Raw genomic sequence first — 25,650 nt, 5'->3', positions numbered from 1 at the left:
AAGCTCAGAGAATAACGGACCTAATTAAAACAAAAAACACACCAAGAAAACCTACATCTCTGTGGCCTCCACCACCACCTATCTTCCCTGACATCCCATCAGGTATCTGCTAACCAGTTATTGCAATGCAACAGCAGGGGAAAAGTTGCTCTGAAGAGATTATATACTTTTTGAAGTTTCTAAAAGTCAGAACAAGTATTTTTAAAGTTAACCCAGAAATTAGTACCATACTGAAAGAAACTGACTATATCTAATGTCCACAAACAGTAGAATTCACATTGACTTCACCTACATTTGAAAAAAACCAAAACATGTCATTATTTCTATGGACAGAAAATATATACTAGATTATAATTTCAGTGAACGCTGATGCTTCCTAAGGATGAAGACTGCATTCTCTCTCTACCACAGTGTCAATATAGGAAAAGCACAGAGACCTAGTAAAACCCCATCAAGGGCATTCTTACCCTTTTAATCCTTAAGGTTTGTTCTCTCTTTAAGCCCTTCAAGACTCAAGCCTATCTCCACAATAAAATGGGAGGGTGAGGGGCGGGGGAGGAGACAGGGACACGGACACGACCAAACCACCAACTCACAGCGACTACAGCAATAAGTGCAGATAACATTTATTCAAATAGAGAAGTCAAACCTTGAAATAAACTTTTATAAAAATTCTACATGCATTTGGCTTTCCCATGCTTCTGTAGCATGCCACCTTTTCTCTAAATCACTTCCAGAAAGACTCTTTATTTGTCCAGTGTCCACCATAAAGGACTCCAAAAGCCCATGTGTAAAGGCCAGTACAAAGTAACAGAAACCAGTTCCAAACTGGCACTACAGAAGCAATGCAATGTATCACATTCACCTTGGTCCTTTCCAAAAACAAGCATGAGGAGTTGAACTGAGTGGTTCCACAATGCACTACGAGGGTGTAATGTGTAACCCAGATGCTGGAAAATACCACCTAATGCTGACTGCCCATGTTAGTCTTGTTCTTGGCACAGTACCATTAAATAAGAATCTCTAATAATAAAAATACTGTAGCCCATAGCTGTACTACATTTGGTAACTCAGTGCAGAAAAGCACAATCTCAGGAAGTGGCTTATTTTCAAATCAAGTACCAGGCAGCAGAGAACAAACAGCAAAGAGAAGGTTTTGCCTGTATTCCAGGCATTAGACACACTGCCTTTTTCTCCTCCATTCCAAAATCCAACACAATTTTCAGAAGAGCTGGGAACCAAACAACTCCAATAGGAACTAAAGGTCCAGAAAGCTCTGAAAAGCAGATCCCTGGATTTGGTTCTCCTTCTAATACTGATACACTTGGAATAAATCAAAATACTGTTTCTGCAGCTGGGAGGTTGTTCCACTGAGGCACGCAGAACAAAGCAGAATGGGCTATTTTAATCTGTTTTCACTTATATGATTAGTAGATTTAATCCTTTTTCCCAGTCTTCTCTACCTAAGACACCTTTAAGCGTGCTATACCAAACAACCTAAATCCCAGTCATCACAGTCTGATGTTTCACCTGCCTTTCCTCCCAGTATAAAAGGGGAAAGGGAACAGTAAGTCTTGAAATAACTACTGATGTGTGAGGATATCCAGCAAGTCAAAACACGCAGGAGTACCTGATAACCAACTCTCACCCTCAGTAGGGGATTTTCAAGGAAATACTGTAGTTTAACTGCCCGTTTTCTATCTACAGTGTTGATTTTCAGGCAGAGCAGGCTATTTTGGAGTTATGCCCTGGCTTATATGAACGTGAAAGATGTATCCAACTAGGCTCAATTAAAAAAGTTCTCCAGCTGCATCCAAGTCTGGCTTTAATACAACAGGAACTCAAAAATGAAAAGTTGAGCCAGAAAATCAGTGCTGAAGGAAGGGTAGCAAGGGGAAGGCGAGGAGAGTTTTTCTCCTTTTATCATGAAATGGTCACTTGCATTTCCTAAATTATGTTACTCTGGTGCTAATGTATATTAAATATGCAAAAATTATGTTCACAAACTAACAGTGAGAAGTGTAGGTGGAGTTACATTAAGAGAAGAATGAGAAATCCAAGTTTATATACCAGTATGGGTTTAATCACGATTTAAGCATTACAAAAGCTCTGAGAAAGCTTAGCAATATTTCAGTCACATGCAGAAGATTATAACATCAGTTTTGTAAAAGAGTTCAGGGCAAAAGAGGCAGCAGGGAGAGATGCATGCACTCTGCCTATCCACAATCACCTGTACAACATTCAAGAGTTTGCTTCACCGAGTATATCTTGAGAATATGGAAGATAATGAGAAGTCATTATATTCACATTTTCACGCAATATTTGGATGCGAATTAAATAAATACCAAAGACTAAAATAGCAAGCTCATGCAGATTCCTCAAACAAACATTCACCTTCTGAACAGGTGCTGTTCACACTGATCAGAGGGTTCAAAAGGGTCTAATGATTCACAGTTAACTTACTCCTCCTTACGTCCAGATAGACCAGCATCATTGACAGGAATTTAAATTGACAGGAAAAACTGCTACTTCAAACCACCTAAGAAAGGAATCTACAAACAGTCAATTATGGGAGGAGGCAGAGGTAAGCATATCACCACAGAGTTTTATCATTAAAACCAAACTCTGGGAAGGTGCAGAATAGTTTCTCATGTATTTTAAGAATGCTTTATAAACAGTTGGCATAAATGGATGCTTGCCGTCACATGGAAATTAGCATACCTATCATTCATGCCATCTACTTAAAAAAGGAGAGTTGTTTAGCAATATGTACAGTTCCGGATAAACAACCGGAACTGAAATTAAGCATCACCTGCCTCAAGTTATTAGTTACCATATGTTCATGTGACACATTTGCACACTTCCTCCATCACTGACAAAATAACTGGCATTTTAATAAGCCCTTGATGGATTCTGGTGAAATGAGAGACTAGAAACGCCAGACAAAACCGACAGGATTGAGCGGCTTCATTATTTATTTCCAGATTTTGAGCCCTAAAGTTCTCATGGTATTCATTAGCAGTATCTACAAATTACAGGCATATCTTGCCTACCTTCTTATGCAGAAGCATTTCAAGGTGCTCTTGTACACCCGTTAACTGTACCCAATTTCACTCCTGCTCTCTAGCTTTCTTGCACTTACTTTCCTCTCACCAAAACACTGCCTTTTATCTTTACAGAGGATGATGGAACATGTTTCGGGTACAATTTTCTGATAATGTGTTCAAAAAGCCTCCATAAAAATTCACCTTTACTGTGATTGACAAGCATTCAAGAAGAACAGTCTCACAGGATGAATTTATGCACATTACCAATCTTTTCATTACTCAGTTATGGTACCTGTAATAAATATAGCAACATTAATGCTGAAACCTATTCCTGACAGTTTTTGAAGACTTAAATAACAAGTTTCCTTTGTCAGTCTAAACCATATGTTTACATTTATTCAACTACACAAAACCATGGTTAAATTACACTACCATTCTTAAAATGCTCCCCAAATTCCCTTTCCTATTACTTGCTGCCTAGTGGCAAGGTTGAAAGGAATCTCACCCTGAATATACAGGATTTAAAGTAACCTCAACCACCTCAATCTGATGTAAACTTTAAATACAAGCAAAAGTCACTACATCTGCCTATTCATAATAATAGAGATAAGCTTGCTTTTATAGTGTGCACTTTTTCTGATTATATTCTACAGTTTCAAATATTCTTCACAGTGAAGTATGTTAAACTTTTTTCCCCATGACAAATAAACACACAAGTATCCCTATGCCAAACAACTATTTTTCAGTACTTTTTCCCTACAAGCGTATACAGCTCCTTAGAAATCAAAATAACAAAAGGAATCTGCTTTATTCTTTCCATGTCAAGAGCAAATGCATTAGAATACAAGTCTAGTTTTCACTGTTTTCCTAAAGGTTCAATGTATTCCAATGCAACTACAGTAAGAGACATTTTCATTTTATTTACAAATACAGGGGGAAGAGCCATGGAATTTCTTTAGCATATGCTTATCACCATCACCATTTCACTATAAGGCCAAAAGACTATTCCTCTAAGCTTTCTTCCACATTTAAGACAGGATGTCGCTCCAACTTTTTGAAGAAACTGTGATAAAGGCAGATGTAGAAATTCATCTGTATTTGACATGATATTGCTAAAAAGCATTTGTTTGCCGCCCACTTCTTCAAATTTCTTTAGTCAAATAAATATGACCTCTTCCTTGTCACTGGAAGAAAGTACTCTTATGATACATACTCAGTGATGATGTATCTGCAAGATTGTATTATAATTTTTAATTAAGTGTGGAGGGAAAGAAGCAGAAAAAAGTGTTACTTCAAGATTACATCCCTCCTGCTCCATTCAGTTAGCCCTGCTCTCCCTCAGTTTCACTAGCATCACTGGTAACAATCTCCACCCCACCTCAGCAAAGTAAGAAAAGGACGCGCTAGTAAACTTCCTCATGGAAAAATTCAAGAATGCGTTCTTCATGTTATTTATTGTAAGGAGTATATTTAATCCAGAAAAAAGCTGAGTAGTGATAGGTAATTGTGGGCTAAAGTCTACAACACAGGATGCCAAAGAAAGACACTATGGTAGAATACAAGTGAAGGAAAGAGTGCTAAGACTATGATTGTCTTACAAAGATGTGAAAATAACAAAACACAGCGCTACACAGCAACAGAACTCATATTTACAACCCAAGCTTAGATCTGGCAATTAAAACTGTTTTGCAAGATGTTACACAACTTCTCTTTATTGAAGAGAGGGGTAGGGGAAGTAAGTGAAAACCAGTTTTAAACCAATGTGTTCAGGGTTTCCAACAGCCACGCTCACATGTATAGCTGAGGAACAAGACAAACCGAATTAATTTTATTGTCCCCTGATGAGAAAAATAAGGTAAGCAGAGTTTAGAACTCCATGGTAATAACATAAAGATACTAGCAGAGGAAAATAATAGTCTGAAGGATTCGCCTTTACTGCCCTTTAAACGCAAATTATCTTTAAGTAAGTTTTTTTCCCTTTTTTAAGTTTTTTTTCCATATGATAACACCATCAGTATACATCACTCGATCATCTCCCAGGTGAAACAAAGCAAAGTATTTATTTTCACCTCTTCTACATTTTCAAAAAATATATGAATACATGACATACCTTATGCTGTAACAGCTTAGCCCTGCATCAGCTAACAAGTTTCTTTAGGTTTAAGCCTACACGCTGCACAGCCTACTTGCTTTCTTTCGTACTTTCCCAGATCTCTTCAATTTCACAAACTTCTGAACAGAGCTGTCACCATTAATTCTCTGCACGAAACCTAAACCACTAAGAGTCACTGCAGTGACTACTCTCACAATGCTTCAGAAACGGAGAGGAGTCCTAAAGCAATTAAAAGCTTTTAACTAACCTACCACTGCCTTGGTGCTTGCGCAAGCCTTCATGCAACTTCATTAAATAAGAAAGCAAAGAAAAAGGGTGCATTAGACCGACATAATATTTCAGAAGCCAGAAATATTTCAGTATTGTGCCTCTCAACACCAGGGTCTCAGCTCCACACTGCTGTCTTCAAGTAGGGACCACACACAGGCTGGAACCTCAGTTTTTTACACTTCATTAAAAGCTTATCAAACAGTGACAATTATGCCTCCCATAACTGTCCACAGTAGAGTTAGGACCTCAGAGTTTGTTCATGGGACATCAGACATCAAGACTACTTACTTGGCTCTAAACAAGAGTACAGATAACACGTTACACTCCTCAAAAAATACATTGTACAATGTAAAGTGTTTATTTACTATGCCAAACCGCACATTTCTCCATGCGGTGTAAAAATTCAGTTGCTGGATAAAATTCTCCCCATAAAACAATTGATAATAATTATTTCTTCTGAAGAGAAATGAAAGTGAGAGCGGGGGTGGGGGGGGTGGGAGGGGAAGGCTTTGATGTAGTCTCCAAGATGCTGCTCAACTCTGCATTGCTAAGCCACACACGTTTATACGACAGATTCCTACAAATAAGCAGAGAGCATTTCTTTGCACTGGAAAGTTGTGGGGTTTTTTTTCTAGAATTCACATTTGCCATGACCATTGCATTTTTAACAGCCATACTACTTCAGGAACACTATCACCTGGGACACTGGCAGCTCTGTGGTCCAGTGGTAGATACAAGAAAATATTTAAAATTTAACAATCATAGAGAAGTTCACTATTCTTCTGAATCAAAACCATAAAAATACAAAGGAAACTAGACTGTGGCTTCACATTGACTGTATTCGCTGTGTGGTAGAAATTAAGTTAGAAAGTTACTTTTCAGTGTCTTTTGGAATTTAGCCCACATTCATCCCATGGACAAGTGCGCTTTAGTACTCCGAGCTGCAATTTTCATAGAACAGACACAGCTGCATTTCTGGTGATGGGTAATTTAAAATACATGTTAGTATAGACCGCTCTAACATAACTTTAAAGAGTTAGGGTCCATGTTTAAATGCTACATTAACATAAACTTACTGACTTCTTACCTTCCACTCACTATCTCACTGCTTGTCCCTGCTGATCATGTGAACTGATAGCCAACACGACTTGCTTCGTGGCATCAAGGCAAGCTAATTTTGAAATTACCATGAGCCTCCAGAGCTTACCAGAGAATTCTGAAGCTGCTTGCTGTGAGACACAGCCACACGCAGAGGCTCATGCTGGTTTTAGAGAATAAATCATCTTTAAGAGAGGCATGCCATCACATCAGCAAAACCTCAGGTTTTGTTGAATTAGTCTTCTCATTAAGAAAATCATTTTCTTTATTGTCCTTACGTGTTCCTTTCTAGACTCGCTGTTCCACTACTAAAACACACTATAATTTTTTAGTAAACAAAATTTCTAGATAAATGTTAATCTCTGTCTCCCCAGTTCCTTAGGGAAGGTAATTCTCAAAACAGAACACATGCAGGTAATAACAGGTGAATGCATATATCTAGATGTGACACTGATACGTAGCTATATTCTTACCTATGCACACATTCTAAAATGTTTCCCCTCTATAAAGATGTTATCTATTCACCTAATTTGCTTCTGTTATTGACACAGCAGCAATACAATTAAGGGACCGCTTAAGTCAGTTTAGATTTTGTGGAGGCTGTGTTATGAGGGTTTTCTCTGTGTATTGTAAAAAACCCCAACAAAACATCAAACATAAGTGAGAACAAGTTTTGTAGATCTCTCAATGTTACTTTTTTTCCTTCTAGTCACCCACAAGATACATCTTCAAGTTCTGCAATCTTTCTGTGAAGCATTCAGTTGTAATTATTACTCAATACTTTAGACCTGCCACAGAGAATTTGTATCAAATGGAAAACATAAGACAATTGTGGTATAATTTAATGTGGTAAAAAACCCACACACCTGATTTCCGAATTTTCTATTAGGTTCCCATAACTGACATGAATTTAACTGGTCTAGACACAGAGAAAAATTCCAGCATACTCATCCAGACACAACAGGGTGGACCAGCTAAGATATTCTAAACCAGACCATTCTGGTTTAGGCAAAGTTTCAAGATCATAATAAAGGAAGTAACAAAATTCATTCATTTTCCCAGCTCCCTTAATATAAAACATTAGTTTCAACACAAGAAAAATCGCTATAGCTTCCACTGATTACCCTAGTTCCTTGTTTGATAGACTTGCAATAACTTACCCTACCTTTTGTTGAGAAATCAAGTAAAAATCAGAAGTGTCTGCTTGCCCACACTTATTTTTGCATTTAAAAATTTAGCAGCTCTCTTGGAAGCTGGGAAAAGTGTCATATTTAGAACAGGGTGTTAAAAATACATCTCTGTTTCCCTACCTGTTTCTCACTCAGAGCTGTGATTTTGGCTTGAAGTTCATGAAGCTGTTTCTTCAAATCAGCGTTCTGATTAGAAAGAAAAAATATCTGTGAGAAAGATATTCCATTTGTTAACACAGAGTAGTAGCAGGAAGGTGGTTTTTTTGTTGTTGTTGTTTTTTTTGCATAGTTTACTACAAATACAGCACCTCTGGATGTACAGCCAATAAAATTCAAGAGGCTCAACAAAGCCTTACTCCAGGCACTGAGTGCGACAATCACCAGAGGACCCTTCTAGCACTCAAGAGAGACAACCCAGTTTGGAACGAAGATTTCATTAAAACATCCATTAGTGCTTACCACATTAGAAAGCATATTTGTACATTTCATCAAGCTTACAAATTAAATGAGAAATGTTTGTTAATATGTAATACAGTAGCATCACATTGTATACAACAGTATGGTACAGGATGCTACCTAAAGCATTCTCACCTATGGTATTTATGCAAAGAAATTATCGTACATTTGACTCTGTAGAGCACCATCAAACATATCTCTTAAATCTTAATTGACACACATGTCAAATGAAGGCAAACATAGCTAAACCTTCACTTCCATGTATGATTATGCCTTAGACTATTTAAGAGAATGACATTTGCCTTAGCACACCATTCGTATCTGTACTTTGCTTATAATAGCACTTTAAGTTTAACATTTGAAAGCCAGGAGCATCACTATAAAGATGTGGTCAGAAAATTTTTTACCAGGGCTATTTCTTTCCTACTAAAAATAATTTAAAAAAAAGTATCTGTCCTCAGTTTAGAGCCTATGAAGCTCTACAGAAGCATGACAGGTAAGTGAGCTTCCCTGCATTTTTCTCTTTTTCCACTCTCATTTATGTTGTAAACTCTACACTAGATTACACAAGTTTGCTGTGCTACACAGAATTATTAAAATGTAGGACTAATATTGCTATAGGAACTTCATGCTCAGGACAACTTCCCTATTTTTATATTCCTCCAAAGAATTTTGAATTGGATTACAATCTCAGCTTGTAGATAGTCTTCTCCAATATACACACAATTGTAGCAAAACCAGATACTGACCAGTCATCCTCCCTTCTTCTAGGCTCCACTTAATAATCTTGGATAAAAATGCATTAAGAGCCCCGGAAGCAGAGACCAGATTTACTCTTCCTGGCTTCAGGAACTTTGCATGGCTGCTTGCAGGATGACCTGGCTTTCAGCAGATCTGAACTGAAAGCAAACTGCTCGGCAGGCTAATCGTTAGCAGGCCGGCCTGCCCAGCAAGCAAGAGTAGCAGACCTTACCCAAATACCATCATAATAAGGAAGTTCTGGAAAGCAGATTTTCCAATACCACCCTACTTCCTGCTCATCCCTCCCCGTCAGGGGTCTACTTGACTGTTACAAAGAGCTGTCCTCCCACTCCACTGAGCTCAGAAAATTACGGGGCTAAATATTAAATTAGCATTGTATGGGGATAAAAGCATTTAATAGCAAGCCTCAAGTGAGCTGCCTTTATCCCTCTACTCAACATTTGGGACCGATTAGAGAAGTCCGTGGAACTCTCCATTCAGCACACTGGAGTGCTTCATTGCCACACGAGGTAACCCAGTCTCCTGACACAGTCACTGGGAAAGGGATGACTTCGGCCGTCTGTGCAAGCAGTCTAGTTACCCAGCTTCAGGAGCTATGGAACATCCCAAGGCCATGGCCTCACTCTTTGGGCACTACAGTGCTGAAGTTAGATACCTAAGACTGGCAATCTGAACAAAGCTTTAAGCTATGTTCTTTATTTGGACAAAATTTCTCGGACAGAATATCCTATCTCTTCTTGTACAACTGTGAGCCTTCTGATACTCAAAAAAAGAAAAAAGCAAATTCTAGTAACGGCAGGTTTTATGGAAAGCAGCTTCCAATAGAATCAGAAACTTAACAGCATGTTTGAACTGCACCATAGCCTGCAAGTCACTTGATTTAAACTATTAGGAATATGAGGCAAAAGGCTCCATAAAGGCAGAAGTTTTGGTTTTGTTTTAACTCTCCAACAGTCATTGATTAAAGATTTGTTCATAACAGCTTTCTTCTAAATACCATGTTAGCAAGGAAGAACACAATCAAGAAATATCTGAAATGCTCAAGCTTCATGCACTGTTATTTCCTGTATTTTTAAAGGTAAATAATGCAATACAAAAATAAGCAGTTACCTGTGGGTCTTGCTTCATTTGGGCAACCAGTTTCTAGAAAGAAAGAAAGAAAGATGCAACAATACAATGAGGATTTTCATTACGGATCTTGTTGAACAATTTAAAATTCAACATTTTTAAAGAACTTTTACAAAAGCAAAATATTCATTTTACAGCATCTAACAGCAAGGCCTGGAATCCAGTATTATATAATTTCAAAACCCATTCTTACTAATTTAACAAATCTCCCCCACTAAGCCACCATTTTTGCTCCTTATAAGCAGCTCTTGCAACAAGTGATGCCTTTTAAGGACAATTTAAGCCAGCTGGGTAAAATAATCTAATAGCTGTATCTCCTCTAGAACTGCTGCCTTTTTTGCTTGCAGTCACAAGAAGCACAAATCACAGATAACCACTGCAGGCACAAAAGCTGTTTGTATATTCAAGAGCAGAATGTTTCAAGTACTGAGGGTCCGCCTGTGTGCTGGCTTGGCTGGTAGCACATGCAGGACCCATGTTCAGAAGTATCTTTGCCACTTTTCTCCCTCAGAGAGAGATTGAGATTATTGTAGAAGAGATGCCCTGCACATCCAAGGGAAAACAGACAGATGGTTACCATTCACTATTCTTCCTCCTTCGCTTCCTTCAGGCAGCTGCAGGAGAATGCTGTCTATTGCTAAGCGAGGAAAAAGTTACCAGGCTGTCACCAAAGAAAAGCAGAGTCCACAATGTAAACCAAGAATTCCTGATTTCTTTTTTGGTGACAGCCACGCTTATTCACCACATTGTCGTGTCCCTTCCACACATGCAAAGAACAATGTAAAGTCTGTACTTTCTTCCGTATTTGCTCATCAGAATCAGGAAAAGGAGTGAGAAATAGAAGGACAAAACAAGCAAGAAAACCACGTTTCATTCCACCTACGCTGATACTGTTCAGAACTCAGACTTTGTTAACTAGTTCTCTTTAAAAGTCATTTCATTTCACGTCATAAAAATGGTATTAATAAAAAAAAAGGCATAACCAATATAATTCTGCATCAGACAACAGACCTACCTGCTGCACTTTCTAGTACTAGCCAACAGCAGAGACATCAGCATGACGTCTGTGCAGGACAAGCATAGCGTGTTAGCACTCATCTTTCAGAGATTTACATCTCTAATGTCTTCAAAGACTATGTCTTGGGTTTAATAGCTAGTAACATGCTCTTCTTCCATTAATCCGCCTTAATTACTTTTTGAACTCAGGAAAACACTCAGGATTCTGTGGCAGTAAATTCCAAAGTTAAACTACAGGACTCATGCAAAAAGTCTTCCTTTCACTTTTGAATCTGTCTCCTGATAATACAAACAAGAGGGGCAAATAAGATAATGGAAAACCAGTCTTGACTCAAGTCAAGAGGAAGTTGGACTCAACAATCCTTAGAGGTGCCTTCCAACTTGAGATACTCTATGACTGTCTCTCATTTATCTTCTTCCTACATTTTTACCACACCACATTCCTCCATCAGTCATTGCTTCTTCAGACTGAAAGCCTCCTCACGCACAAATCATTCCATTCTTTTGTTCACTCTTAGCACTCTTCCCTTTACTGTTCTAGTTAGTTTTTATCACCTGGAAACAAAGTTTAAAACTGCATGCAGCAGTACTCCATACTGCAAGGATTTCCGCAGTGCCAACAGCTCATTCACAGCCTGCTACTGCCGATGTAAAACCGGGACTGTTTTCCCAAAGCGCATCACTTGGCGTTTACCTACGCTGAGCATTATTGTTTCGTCAGGCTGCCATTTGGTGTCACAAGAGCTAAGGTACCATATTAGCCTTTTGCTAACATACCTAGCTTATTTTTCCTCTGTGCTTTCTGCCTCAGTTTGACAAGACACAAATCTGTTAGTTTTTCTACAAGGTGCTCGTACAGACTCAGTCATAAGACAATACAGTCAGTGACTGTAAACTGTTCATGAAGCATTGCTAAATTTATGGATCACACAATACTGTGTCATCCAATCATCAGGGAAAAAAGTTCCTTTGCACTGATCCTAAATGCAAGCTAAATTTAAGATTTTTAAAACCTACTGATCTTTTCACTATGAAATAAGAGAGGGAAAAGGATGTTTTAGGTTCTTTCCATACATCAGCTCGAGAAGTCATCCATGAAACCCAACCCTTCTGTGAGGATAGCTAAATATAACTTCTTCAACACCTCTTGTGATCAAAACTATGAAGAGCAGACTGTTTCAAAATAACCTTAATTAAGTCAACACAGTCGCAGAATAAGCTATTTAGATTTGATGCATCTCTTCTCAGGACATGCAATATAGCTTTGACATGGAAAATAGTAGAATATTGAAGTTGTACTCTGATATAGCAAGTGACCTGGTCAGACTTCATTTATGGAGTATTCTTTGATCATCGAAACAAAACAAGAAATGTAGCTTTTTCTAAACTAAACACCTCCTCTGGGTCTTTACTGGTAGTTTAAGACACACGTTGCCAAAGCATCATCATCAAAGCTTCAGACAGAGTTCTGGAGGTGAATTGGAATAGGCAGGAAACAAGGAGCTATTCTATGAACAAAAATACAGTCATACTGAGCGTCACTTTTGACAGCTGTATGAGCAGCCCCAGGTGACACGCTGCATCAGGAAGCTGGGGAGACCTTACTCACAGGGCACAGCTGAACTCTGTACATCATAGACACCTGCCCACCACTTACAAGGGGACAACAAACAGCGACTGTGAGAGTGCTGGCAAGTTTTTTCTGAGAGTCCTCAGAAAAATAAATATTAGATAAGTAAAACATGACAAGCAGGAATTCTCTACAAACCCTGAGCACTGTCAAAAGAAGGGATATATATTTATATCTCTAAGTTATAAAATTCAAAGATACACAATACAGTTCAAAGCATTTCATTTGAAGATTTCTTCTTGTACCAAAACCAGTTTCATTTTTTTCAGTGGGCATTTGACAAGCACAGCAGTATCCACTCGCACACAGTTCAAGAAAAGTCTACTGAAGCACCCACCATGTTGCTGCAAGTGTTATTTTCCACTGTAAACATTTAGACTTGTTCTTATACTGTGTATTCCCATAATTCAGGCTCTTGAGAAAAAAAAAAACCACAAAACCTTCAGATATCGTCTGCTTGTCTAGTTTCACCAACTAAAACTAAATTTAATTAAAGCTGATTTCAGTGCAGAGCTCACTTTTAGTGATGACTGGGCACAGCCAAGGCAAATGGGGCCAAAAACCCTTGAAGTTGTTAAAAAAAAAAAGTCTTTTTGGACATTTTCCAGTCTTCATCGCTGTTCATTATCATCATTATGAACAGATGCTAAAGATTATTTGAAATTCACAGTCATAAAATTTTTGGTTAGCTTAGGCATAAAGGGGAATGCAGATACACACAAGAGGTAAATGCCTTTATGGAAACACAAGCATGGCTAGCGTTCTGATACCATACAGCAGATAATAATTGGAAAAAAAAAAATACTTACTAGCCTTAAACATTTTAATGCCTGCAGCAAAATGCCATGGGTAATTTCTGGATTTCCTTACACCCATAACAAAACTTCTTTGCAGTTTTGAATGCAAGGGCCTTGGAGTTTTTGAGGAGTATAAAATACTTCTCCATAATTCTGGAAATTAATCTTTAGCTTTTTCAAGTTTTTCTCCCTAGCTGAAAGTTGTTTTTTGTTAAAACAAAATTTTACTAATCCACCCATTCAAGTTCTTGCACTATGTTCAGTAGTTGCTGCAATGATGAGCGAGTCAACTAGAACACTTGTTTAGACAAGTCACCAGGTACATTTGGAAACATTTTCCAAATTTCTTACGATGGCTTACACTGATCAATGTAACCTATCACATATTTCTTCTGTCTACTGTGCAACAGTTGTGAGTTTCCGATATCCAACAGAAATACTTGGAGAACTGTCTTTAGAAAAGGTCTCATTGATAAATTTAACATTTCAAGTTGGCAGCTACTCTGTTTATGGCTGTAACAATTTTGTTCCAAGAATTAATATGCATATGTTCTCTTTCATTTGCTAGATTTTATTATTATTTTTGATATTTCTTATTTGTCTTGTAACAGAATGGCAAACTGCCATATACTGGATGGGCTACCAGTAAAAAGACCCAACATCTAAAAATTTCTGAGCCCGAGCACTACAACTATACAGTTACAAGTTTAGAAAGTACTAAAGCAGGAAACATTGCAGAAGAGAAGCACCAGATGAGACTATGCAGCCCTAGGTATATTTCACTTGAAAATTTCTCCACCATATTCTTCCATTGCCAACTGAATACTGAAGTTGGCTTCAGAACATTAGAAAAACCTTCCAGACAGAAGTTGCTGAATAGAGTTTTCAGAACGTTTATCACTGCTACAATAAAAAAATATCCCCACCCACAGCCTGATATGTAGATTTTTCACATTTGCTAAAAAACAACAGGTGGTGGGGTCAAAATGCAGAGTATAAAATTATAAAGCAGTTTCAAGCTTATAAAACAATTATTACTACAGTTGTAGTGCTATTACTTAATGTTACCAGTAGTAGTAATACTATCAATGCTGCTATTACTTGAACGTATAAAGCAAGAAAATACAAATTACCTGGTGAACCTGAATTTCCACTTTCAGAGCCTCCTGTAGAGTCTGCAGCTCCATTCTCTACCTTCTCCACTTTCTCTAGAAGTGTCTTTGCTGATTCCAGTGCCTTGAGTTTCTGGTTTCCTCTTTAACACCAGTGCTATAGAAAAATAAAGGTTTTCTTTGGGTTAGTGAGGGAGAAAAGTCAATTTGAAAAAAAGGAGATTATAACAGAACAGGAATTCAGTAGTGAACTATATTCAACTGCAGCTTTCTCGCCTAAACACAAACAATCTTTCCAACACAAGAAATTCTACAGACTGTACAAAATGCCTGCCGCCTTAGAGTCATTTAGCCAAATTTGTTACTTCCCACATATCCCAAAGTTGACATACTTGTCCCTTATCTTCGTTTGCAGGCAGCTATTTCCTACCAATATCCTATTGCAGTTGCATATTGAATTAGCAAAATTTAACTACCGAGAACATTTTAAAAATCTGTGTAGATGAGAAAGTATTCTGGTGACTAAAATTCTGCAACCCAAACAGCAATAAATTGTTAAACAGAATGTACTGCATTAACATACTTCCATGATACTATAGAGCTGTTCTCAGATGAGATGGCCTGCATGCAATTTGACAGAGCGACATTAATATATTAATAAGCCACTGCCTAAAGTTTGTGCTGAGTTAGTCATTTCAGTTGAAACCTATTTTGAAGGAACACAAGATTGATATAAAGCAGCACAAGATGTTTTCAAAACCATTAATTTTAAAATCCTTTTAATCCTGGAATTCTACTTGTAGAACATGAGTATGAGTTTACCATATTCACTGTACTACAAACAAATTAATCTCCCAACCTCTGACATAGCAAAGCATTATCAGTCATACTTCTAAAACCCTTGAAAGTCAGAAAAGAGATTTTTGTTCAGACGTACATTGAAAGTATCAGCTTCTGAAACAGGATTAAGATTCCTGTCTGTATCCCATATGCTCACATCACAATGAAACCTGTGTAAATACATCTATAAATACATACACATAAAAGCCATCAGAAAACATTATATAGCAATCTCTCCAGTCACTTCTCCATCCAGACATCACATATTAAAGAATTGCTGGAGTGTTAAAATAGCTCCTTTTTTTTTTTATTTTTTCGAAAAATCCTCACAATTATTGCACAGGTATTGTAGCCAACTCAGAGGCCTTCGTAATGGGTCTTGATTGTTTTCAAGAGGATAGTGACAGTTTAAATTAGACATGTAGGCTGTAAAAATACAGTAATTCCCTTAAGTTAGAGACATTTATTTTAACATTGTCTCACTAAAGTAAACTGAAGTGCTGGACAAGTTTGTGAACTCCTGAAAACAAAAACGGTGGTGGTGGTGATGTTTTGTTTATTTAAAGTAATTGTTTCTCTTTCCAAACAGAAAGATGTTACAAAAAGAGAGGGCTAGAAAGGGGTTTTAAAAAGCATTATATTCAGTCATCCTTTGTCAGTGCTGTCTGCTGTTAGCTTAAAGTTACTTATTTAAATAACAAAGGCCTGATCAGACTTTCTAGTCGACGAATGCAATGACCTTCTGCAAGGGCCTCTCCCACATGTGACACAGATAAACGAAAACAGCTGCCTTTGCAGCACTACTCTCTATAAAATTGTAATTTGTATCAAGGGATACATGGAAATTACATATAGTTCCCTGTTCTATTACCACAAACAGTAATGAGAAAACAGAATCCCGGATTATTACTTCCACTCACTGACAAGAACAACTATAGCCTGCATTAAGTCCCTACCATTGCAGTTTCAAAAGAAACCATGCTTCAGAAAACCATGGGGGAGACTGTCTAATGAAAACTGGAACCCACCACAGAGGCAAAAATAAAATCTTTCATAAGCCTTGGAAATTCAATTTTGGGGTAAAGATACAGGCAGATATGGCCACCGTTTCTTTCAATGAATGGGAAGGCACTCGTGATGAATAGCTAGTATAGTTCTGTAACTGCACGGTAACTTTAAAGTGCAAAGCAGCAGATGAGAGTGTTATCTCAACTGAGAATGCAAACAACATCCATAATTTTAATACACGCAACTATAGACCTGTACTAGTTCATGGGAAAAATGACACAGGTACTTCTATTAAAAAAAAAAAAAACAACCAACAAAACAACAAAAACCAAAGATTGAGTGACTACTATTAATGCACAACTTAATTTGACAGATAGAAATTGTAGTATTGATGGTTCATAAAAACTACTCCAACCCAGTTTTATAGATGCCTTGAACAGCTAGAAAGATTTTTCAAAATTAATTTGAAGACATGTAAGAAAAAAAGTGATAGTGCTTTGCAGAAGTGGTTACTCAGCTTAGCCATGTTTACAGGGGTGTAGACATGAACAAATGTAATTCACTGTCAAATTGATGTATATATATTTTGACAAGTAAAAAAAACCCAAAACAATTCTAGTAACATACCAATCATTCAATTCCATTCCAAAATATTTGTTACAATTTCACATTTTTCTTTCATTGTAATTTAAAAAGATAGCAGATCTTAAGATGTGTTAAAATTTATTCCTTCAGCGTATATAAATTTGAAATAGGTGCCATAGTATAACATCCTGAAAAATTAATTTAAATTCATAAGACTGAAGCTTCCAAGAAAAAGTGAAAGACTGACAAACTTTTGACATTTCTTCTTTTTTGTCGTCATTATTCCTGTCCCCCCTTGTTTTCCTGTTGTTTTTTTTGGGGGGTGGGGTGGGGCGTGTTGGTATGTTTTCTAACTCTTGACTTGACTCCTCCTTCCTACTTCCCTTCCTCCAGCATTCCCATTATAGCCTCAGAGCAACTCTCTTTGCAGTATCATTTACCCCGTTACCTTCTGCCAGCAAAGTCACACTGAAGCACATTTTAAACATAGGAAAAAAACTCCTCTTCAAAAACGAAGAGTGTGATACGTGAGGAAAGAGAAACTTCGCTTTGAAAGCAGGTACAGAACTACATAAGCAAGTGGTCTCACACATTTTATGAGTGCAAACATCTTCAGTATTTTTGAACTTTTATCCTTTTAGACTGAACTTCAAGAGAAGAGTTTAAAACTTAAGTCTAGTGGCATTATGAACTACCTAGAATACCACACCAGAAGATATATAAAGCCATCCATCCCTGGATTAATCATAAAACATACTGTATTTTCCACTCTACTCTTACGACAGTGGAATTACTTTAATTAAAAAGCTTGTAGATGATTGAAATTGCATGGATGGGTTGGTTTGCAAACATCCTTCATCCCATTAGTTTTTAAAGGAAAACATGCAAATGCCTTGTTCAATGCTAGAATCAGTGATTTCCAAAAGGAAAGCAAAGGATTGTGGAGTACATGTATCTCTCATACATCCAGACATACTTCCAAGCCTCAGCCAGAAAGAACACTGTGAGCAAGCGGTAAATTTACCATTCCTTGGATTGATTTCAACTATTGGAAGCAGCAGTCCTCCATTCAATTTCTTGCTGGCACGCATTTGTTATAAATAATCCCTTATTTCTTATGTGGTTGCTTCGAGACTTCAAATTTCATGCTCACATAAGTACCCCAATGCACCGCAGCTAAGGTAGTAGATGTTTATACACTATATAAATATTCAGAGACTGAATGAAACCTTAAACTCTACAATAATCACATAAGTGCATTAGCACTTCTCTATTATTATCTCAATTAAATATAATCCACATCAGAACCTCTAAAGTATCACAATGCTATTTAAACTACACCTATTTTGGAAACTGCACTAGAAACAGCTGTCAAAGTATATATATGTAAGAAACAAAGGTAGGACCCACACAAAAGCCATGAATACCTTCTGTGTTTATGAAAGGACTCTGAATAACTTGGAATTCTAGACAGAATTCCTTCAAATAAATTTGTTTTTCACATTACACAGAAAAAATTTTAACTTTATTATTTTTGAGCACATGAATTTAAACGTCCACTGTAATTACAGACCTTTGGGTCTAAATCTCAGCCCTACAGTGGTTTTATTTATAGGACTGGGGCTCCCATCAGTAACATTTACTTTTTAGGATTTAATTCCTGAATATAAGAATAGATAGGATTTCAGTTTCAGTAAACATCAAACTTTTCCAGGAATGGATGCCAGGTCTTCTTATCATCTATTCTTAGGTAAACCATCTTAGCCTTGAGAAGTAGTACTTACCGGTTTTGAGAAAGTTACTCCCTTCAGCTCTCTACCCCCTCCTACAAAAGAAAAACGTCAAAAAAAAAAAAATCGTTACAAACAGCTTAATACAGTTTGAAACAAAGAAAAAAAAATTAAAGGTTTGGAAAGGTGGGGAGAGGAGTCATTCAGGTTTTGGGGAAGGGTTTTTTGTTTGGGGTTTTTGGAGGTTTTTTTGGGTTTGTTTTTGGCATTTTTTTTTAAATTGCTGATGTTAACTATAAAATACCACATGGAAAGAAAATCTTTTTGACATGGCAGGGAAAGCCAAGGAGACCTACAATTCTAATCTGGATTAAAATGCAAACTATTACTGTCACTAGGGGAAGAAGAGATTACAGGTACAAGCTTTTATAGTTCTGTGCAAGGCCTGTGTCCCCCTCCCCTGGGAGTAATACCTCCTCTCCATCACATTTATTAACATCTAAGTCACAAGCCCTGACAGTTGCCACAGCTAAATATGACAAGGTTACCCACCGCAGACATTTGCCCACCACCTCTGCTGCTAGAGGTTACACCAATACAACAAAGATGGTAGAGCAGGTGGTGTGTCAGCACAGTCACTAGAGCTCAAATCCCAGAGTACCAATGTAAACTGAAATCAATGGCAGTTTAAGCTAATATGCTAGGTCATGAACTGTGGAGGCCAGGAAGACTGCCCATTACACTGCCTGTGTCATGGGAAGAACAACATTTACCGGCGGAGCAAGGTAGTACCTCTTAAATCATGCTCGTATGAATCATAAAAAACTCGTGAGTCAGAGTCCTAAAAAGATAAGCTAAAACATAAATGATAACTCATTTGCTCAATTACTTTGCCTAATGCTAAAAAAAGCCTCAAAAATACTCCAATTTCCTACTAAAATACTAGAATATCAGCATATTTTAAGCTTCACCTCCACAGCTAACAAAATCTTTGCAGGTACGTTTCCATCCACACACAGTCTTCGCAGAGCTGAAGATTAAGCCCCAGTGTCATGATTTAACCCCAGCCAGCAACTGAGCACCATGCAGCCGCTAGCTCCCCCTGCTCCCCTGGTGGGATGGGGAGGAGAATCAGGGAAAAAGGTAAAGCTTGTGGGTTAAGATAAGAACAATAATTGAAATAAAATGAAATCTATAATAACAACAGCAATTGTAATGAGAAAGAGAGGAATAACATACAGATGGAAAAAAAACACCAAGAAGTGATGCTCAATGCATTTGCTCACCCTTCGCTGACTGATGCCCAGCCAGTCCCCCAGCAGCGATCCCAAGGCCCCAGCCAAGTCCCCCAGTTCATACACATAGCATGACATCCCATGGTATGGAATAGCCCTTTGGCTGGTTCAGGTCAGCTGTCCTGGCCGTGCTCCCTCCCAATTTCTTGTGCCCCTCCAGCCCTCTCACTTGCAGGGCCTGAGAAACTAAGAAGTCCTTGACTTAGTATAAACATTACCCAGCAACAACTGAAAACATCAGTGTGTTATCAACATTGTTCCCATACTAAATCCAAACCCACAGCATTGTACCGGCTACCGAACAGAAAATTAACTCTCTCCCAGCCAAAACAGGACACCCAGCCTTATAAACAGATGCAGCAGCAGAACTCCAGATTATCATCTCTTGCTCAGTGGAGTAGTTTACATTTACTCACCAGCAGAGCCAGGTTGCTGATGAACACCAAGAACTGAAAAGAAAACAGGAAGCCTACTGCTGGCAGCGACTAAGGATTGTTGCTTTCCTAATCTCAAATTTTATTATACATTTTAAACAAAATACTACAGAAGTTAAAGTTGTTATATTGATTTTAGAGTAATTTCAGGTTAGTTCAAATAATATCCAACTGTTAACATGGCAGGTTATGAACTGGAGAGTATGGACTGTTTTCAGGCTATATTCAAACCAAGTGCATTTGCTCTTGATGCTGCAGAACTTGAAATACCCTCATTGTTGAGGGTGCTGAAGAGACACCTGAAGTGGCACCTGTTGAGGGTACTGAAAAGGGTGTGATTTTCAAACTTTAGCTGTTTCTTCTTCCGTATTAAAGCCTTAATTGTCACCTCCGCCTCCCACTATCAATCAGTTAATTGGTCCAAAAATCTATAGAGGAAGCTCTTTCATCATGCAAGCACTAACAGTCTGTCTTCAACAAACAACTACATCTCCATACTATTGATAAGAAATGATTACAAAAAAAAAATCTCACTGCTGTAGATGACTGACTTTGAAAAGCTCACAAAAACTGTCAGTACTGCACATCTGCAAATACAGTCCTAGAACAAGAGAGCAAGATTTTTATTTCTAAAGGAAAAATGCCATTTACTTGTAGTACAAGGGCACACATAAACTGAAGAGAAAACTGTACTTAAAAATAACAGCATGATTAACTGTTCCTTCCTTCCTTTTTTCCCCCCCTACGCAGAGACTCACCTCCATAGTGGGACCCTAGCTTCATCAAGGCTGAACCGTGCAGAAAAAAAGCTGCACAGTTACAAGCCCTCGGATTGCATTTAACTACTCTGAAGGGCTGCAACCCCAGGCTGAGAACCCAGGGGCTCCCGAGGACAAAGTTAGGAAAACCAGGAGTTTAATCGTGACTATGTCAGTGATTTGCTGTGTTGCCTTGGAGAAGTCACTTAGAGAGGACCTAGGCAGGGAATGAAAATACATTTACATCCTCTTCTGTACATAATTTACTACAGGCTTTTTTCTTAAGTGTTTATAACAGGTTAATGTTTGAAAGTCAAGCCTTTGGAACTACAAAATACTTTAATTCTGCACTCATGCAAGTACAGTATTTTTATTGGCATCTCTGCCTCATTTAGCAGAGAAGACAAGCTTAGAGAATGAAGCATCAGTTGAATAATTTCTTTTCATTCTGAGTTTTCAGTTTGCATGCTTTTTAAAATTCAACATTTAAGCTCTACAACAAACAAAGAACTGGTTTCCTCATAAGCAGCACATTAATGAGAGCCACAGAAAAACTTGTGCCTGATACAGGCAAGTTTTCTTAGATAGGGAGTTGAGACAGAGAAATGAAGAACATCCAAGACTGGTAACTCCGAGCATCTTAGACTTATGTTTCCCATTGCTCTTAAACTGTTCTCTACTATAAAAGTGTTATGACCAACTAAATCCATAGCTTTGGTTCCTGAAAATTCTCTGCATTTGTGGCTACTGGGAACCAACCCAGAACAGCATTAATGAAAAGGGTACCAGATAAAACCCGCTCTGTAGATGAATGGAGATTATTTCTTGTTTACAGCAAGAGTACATACACAAATTCACACTGCCCCTCTCTTACTACAAAACACATTAGGAAGTTAAGATTATACAGCTCACAATCACTCATATCAGTAGTCTCAAGAGTTTTGCATTTTGCAGGATTTCTTAAAAACTTCAGCAAGTAGAAGCATACCACAAAATCTCAGCTACTCATTTTACTGAGGCTGCCTTTTGAAGGCTCTAGAAACACATGCTGAAGTTGTTTTGAGGTATGAATCTGCACAGCTAAATCTCAGATTTTTACAGGATATTCTGCAATATTTGCGGGGTTTGAAAACCCCAGCTCTGGAAGTCATATTTCTACATCCACCTCTGCTTTCTATTAAGAACACTGCTTTCTTCCCAAAACATACAAGAAGAAAAAGTTTGAGCAATGCTTACCTATGTTTACTATATACTAAAACCAAAACCCAATTAACATTAGCATTAACCAAATAAGAAGTTTTAGAAATTGTTTTTCTTAGTGAGACTGACTATTGAGAATCTGATGTATTATTAACAGAAAGGGTAGTTTCATATACATACATTTAAAGTAGTATAACCCACACCCCAGGAAAAAAAAAAAAAAAAAAGGCTCTTAACCTTTTCAACAGTTCTATACAATATATGTAAGGAAAAAACACACCACCATTACCGAAATCATATTCTGCAGATCAACTTTCAACTTTTTTTTGAAGTTTGTAAAGAAGGAGAAAAGTCACTCATTTCATAGGCCTGTCATGAAAACGAAGACCTCAAACACAAAACTCCTGTTCAACATTCTGTAGCCCCTTGGGACGATTAAAAACATTTTAGCATACAGCACCTGAAGGTTTAAGACTATTTAAATGCAAAGTATCTGTATATTAAGATGTTTGGTCACATGAATCAGACATTTATTATTACCTTTAAGTTATATAATAAAGCGTATGTTACTGTAACCAGAGACTCATGTGGAAAAAACGGCAGAAATGAAAGTCATGTTAGCCATTTTTTGTTAGCATTTTTCCTAACTCTAGAAGCTAGCACATGTCTACTGTTAGACCATGTAACTTTAATCAGAAACTTTATATGTACGTATCACATTACAATATTTAATGATGTGATTTTAACTTTTTGCCAATAGGACCTCAGTCTTGTTCAGTGCCCAGGATGGACTTGGATGAAAATGAACTAATTGTTGTGCACAGGCAACTGTGAGCCTGACATTCTTTCATATTTCAGAGCATTACTTGACAATGATAAGGGTAAAACATTAATTAAAAAACAATTTTAAAATTTGGGGGGAGGGGGCTGCAAAATACACGGCGCACAGAAGGGATTAACAGTTTTCTCTGGACATCTGTCTTTAGAGGTGAACTCCTCAAAGCAATAGCTCTCCTTCCTGTATTTGATAGGCACGCTGTATATAGAGAGCACTCTGACTGTATCTTCCAGGAAAGAAGTTGTAACAGTTACTTTACTGTGATTTTCAAGCCACAAATTAAACTACTCATATTCTTTAACCCGACAGGATTTCGGCAGCCTCAAGAAAAAGACAAACCAAACACAGCCCGTATGTGGGTTATACAAGCTATTCCAACTACATTATTATAAGGCTCACATTTCAATGACCATCGTTAGCAGCGCTGGTGCTGTCACTTCCATGATTAAAAGCGAGCCACCCGTGTGCCAGTGCAGGGAACCCGATCTTGCCATTGTGCTGCAGCTGGGAGAACTCCCAGTCAGTCCCAGTAACGCGTGCCAGGCAGGTGGTACAGGGACCAACAGGACTGCCCAAGATAACTGAGACTGCACTGAAGCATACTAGCCATGCCTTCCAGTCTGTCGGTCTGCACAACTCCTTTGCAACTTCTCTCTCTTCCTCTTCCCTATCCTCACACAATACCGGTAGATACTTGCCACTAAAATGGTCAAGGACCCTGGCTTTTCTATTGATGCATGCAAACAATTTACAGGATTTAAAGTACACGCTTCAGTTCTGCCTCCGAATTCCTTCTGCTGCTGTGATTAGCCATGAAACAGACACAATCTGGAGTTTAAGACAGCAGAAGCAGGTTTCATTTGGGGATAGATTGGTTCACCTTCTCTACAAGGCCTTAAAAAACCCATCAAACTAAGTTTAAATGGAAGCGTGTGACATCATCATTCCTCTTTGCAGACGCAGTACTATATTTAACATTTAGAAAATGAGCAAAAAGACTTACTACAGCTAAAGAGACCATCCCTGTTGTAAAAGCAAAACCACTTCACAAGCTGATTTTTAAAACATCCATCAAAACTTGCCATGGCAGTCAAACACATGTAAACAGATGAAGATTACCCTCTCAGCTGCGCTTGTCCTATGACTACAGCTCTGACAGGCGTTAGTTGCTGTTCCTGAATTAAGTCTTTCCTGGCATCACACTCTTCAGCAAAATGAAAAACCACATTTGGCCTAGTGGAAAGTTAGCACAAGTATGCTTTAAAAAAATCTCAGGATCACCTCTCTCACCTAAGCAGACAGAAGGTATGCGCCTTTGCAGTTTTAACTCATGCACAAACCCCTCCTCTTTGAACAGTCTTAGTATATTTCTTCAGCCCGACCTAAAGCCACTTACACTTGAAAGGGAAAAGGGTTGCATAATTTAACTCACCCACGATTAACTGTTTAAGCCATCTTTAAAATAAAACAAAACTAACCCATAACAGTTTCAATTCCCTGATTTTATATTTCCTTTCGTATGATAAATATGGCATTCAGGGAAACATATTTATTTTTTAATAAAAACTAGACTAGAAGGTTACCGAAAGTCTGCCTCTAACCTGTGACCACTATTAAGCCTGGCAAAAGTTCCTCCTGACTTGACACCAAGGGCTTGATGTGCTCCCCATTTAACCCCTTCTAACATTCATGAAATTATCACCAGTACAATTCTGCTTTCTGTACCTTGAAAACAGTGTATGGGGAATGTTTTACAGCACTGTTGCATACTAAAGTTCTGGTACTGCAGACAGAGAAACATGAACAAGAACACCAAGCTGCACTTTGCTCAGTGAGTTACCATTCACCAGTTTTTAGATAAACACAAAACCACCTTGTATGCAGCAAAGCCAAGTTCCCACTCCTATAAAAAACTGGATGACCCGAGTTTTTATTTTAGTGAATTACTTTGTTATTTAGAAGGACTGTCAATCTACACATATACTAAGAGGAACCCCAAGTCCTAATAAAGTCTGTAGAGTTTACGATTTACCAACAGTGCAACAGCAAAATTTCATATTTGAAGCAGTGAGCTAGGCAATTTTTTGCAAAAATTAAAAGATTTACATGATGTAAAGATGCAACTCAGTGGAAGGCAGAGCCTGGCATTTATTTCTAAGATTTTTTGCTGCATTCTGTCACATTCCACAAAATTGCTGGAAACTTGGATTGTTGGGGCTTTTTTTTTTGGGGGGGTGGGGGGGGGTGTTTTGTTGTTTTTGGTGGGTTTTTTTAGAAAACAAAGTTTATCAGTCAAACTTCAAAGAAGTCAGTTAATCTGTTAAGTCTTAAAACTGGAATTT

The 25,650-nt window shown here is 37.9% G+C and overlaps 1 protein-coding gene across 4 annotated transcripts in view; it reads right to left on the bottom strand.

The window, feature by feature from the left end:
• The window catches only part of PHF21A (PHD finger protein 21A), a 132,387-nt gene that overhangs the window by 81,012 nt on the left and 25,725 nt on the right, over window positions 1–25,650 (bottom strand). For all 4 annotated transcript variants that reach the window (XM_037395401.1, XM_037395400.1, XM_037395402.1 and 1 more), the window contains 4 exons: window positions 18,838–18,878; window positions 14,642–14,777; window positions 10,047–10,079; window positions 7,839–7,904 (listed from right to left, as the gene is read on the bottom strand). In XM_037395401.1, the coding sequence (XP_037251298.1) occupies window positions 7,839–7,904; window positions 10,047–10,079; window positions 14,642–14,695 (153 nt within the window). In that variant the 5' untranslated portion in view covers window positions 14,696–14,777; window positions 18,838–18,878. The remainder of the gene's footprint in view (window positions 1–7,838; window positions 7,905–10,046; window positions 10,080–14,641; window positions 14,778–18,837; window positions 18,879–25,650) is intronic.

Source organism: Falco rusticolus, chromosome 7, assembly GCF_015220075.1.
Source record: "Falco rusticolus isolate bFalRus1 chromosome 7, bFalRus1.pri, whole genome shotgun sequence".
NCBI lineage: Eukaryota > Metazoa > Chordata > Aves > Falconiformes > Falconidae > Falco > Falco rusticolus.
Note: the sequence above shows the minus strand (reverse complement) of the source record. Positions and strands in the feature narration are given on the sequence as shown.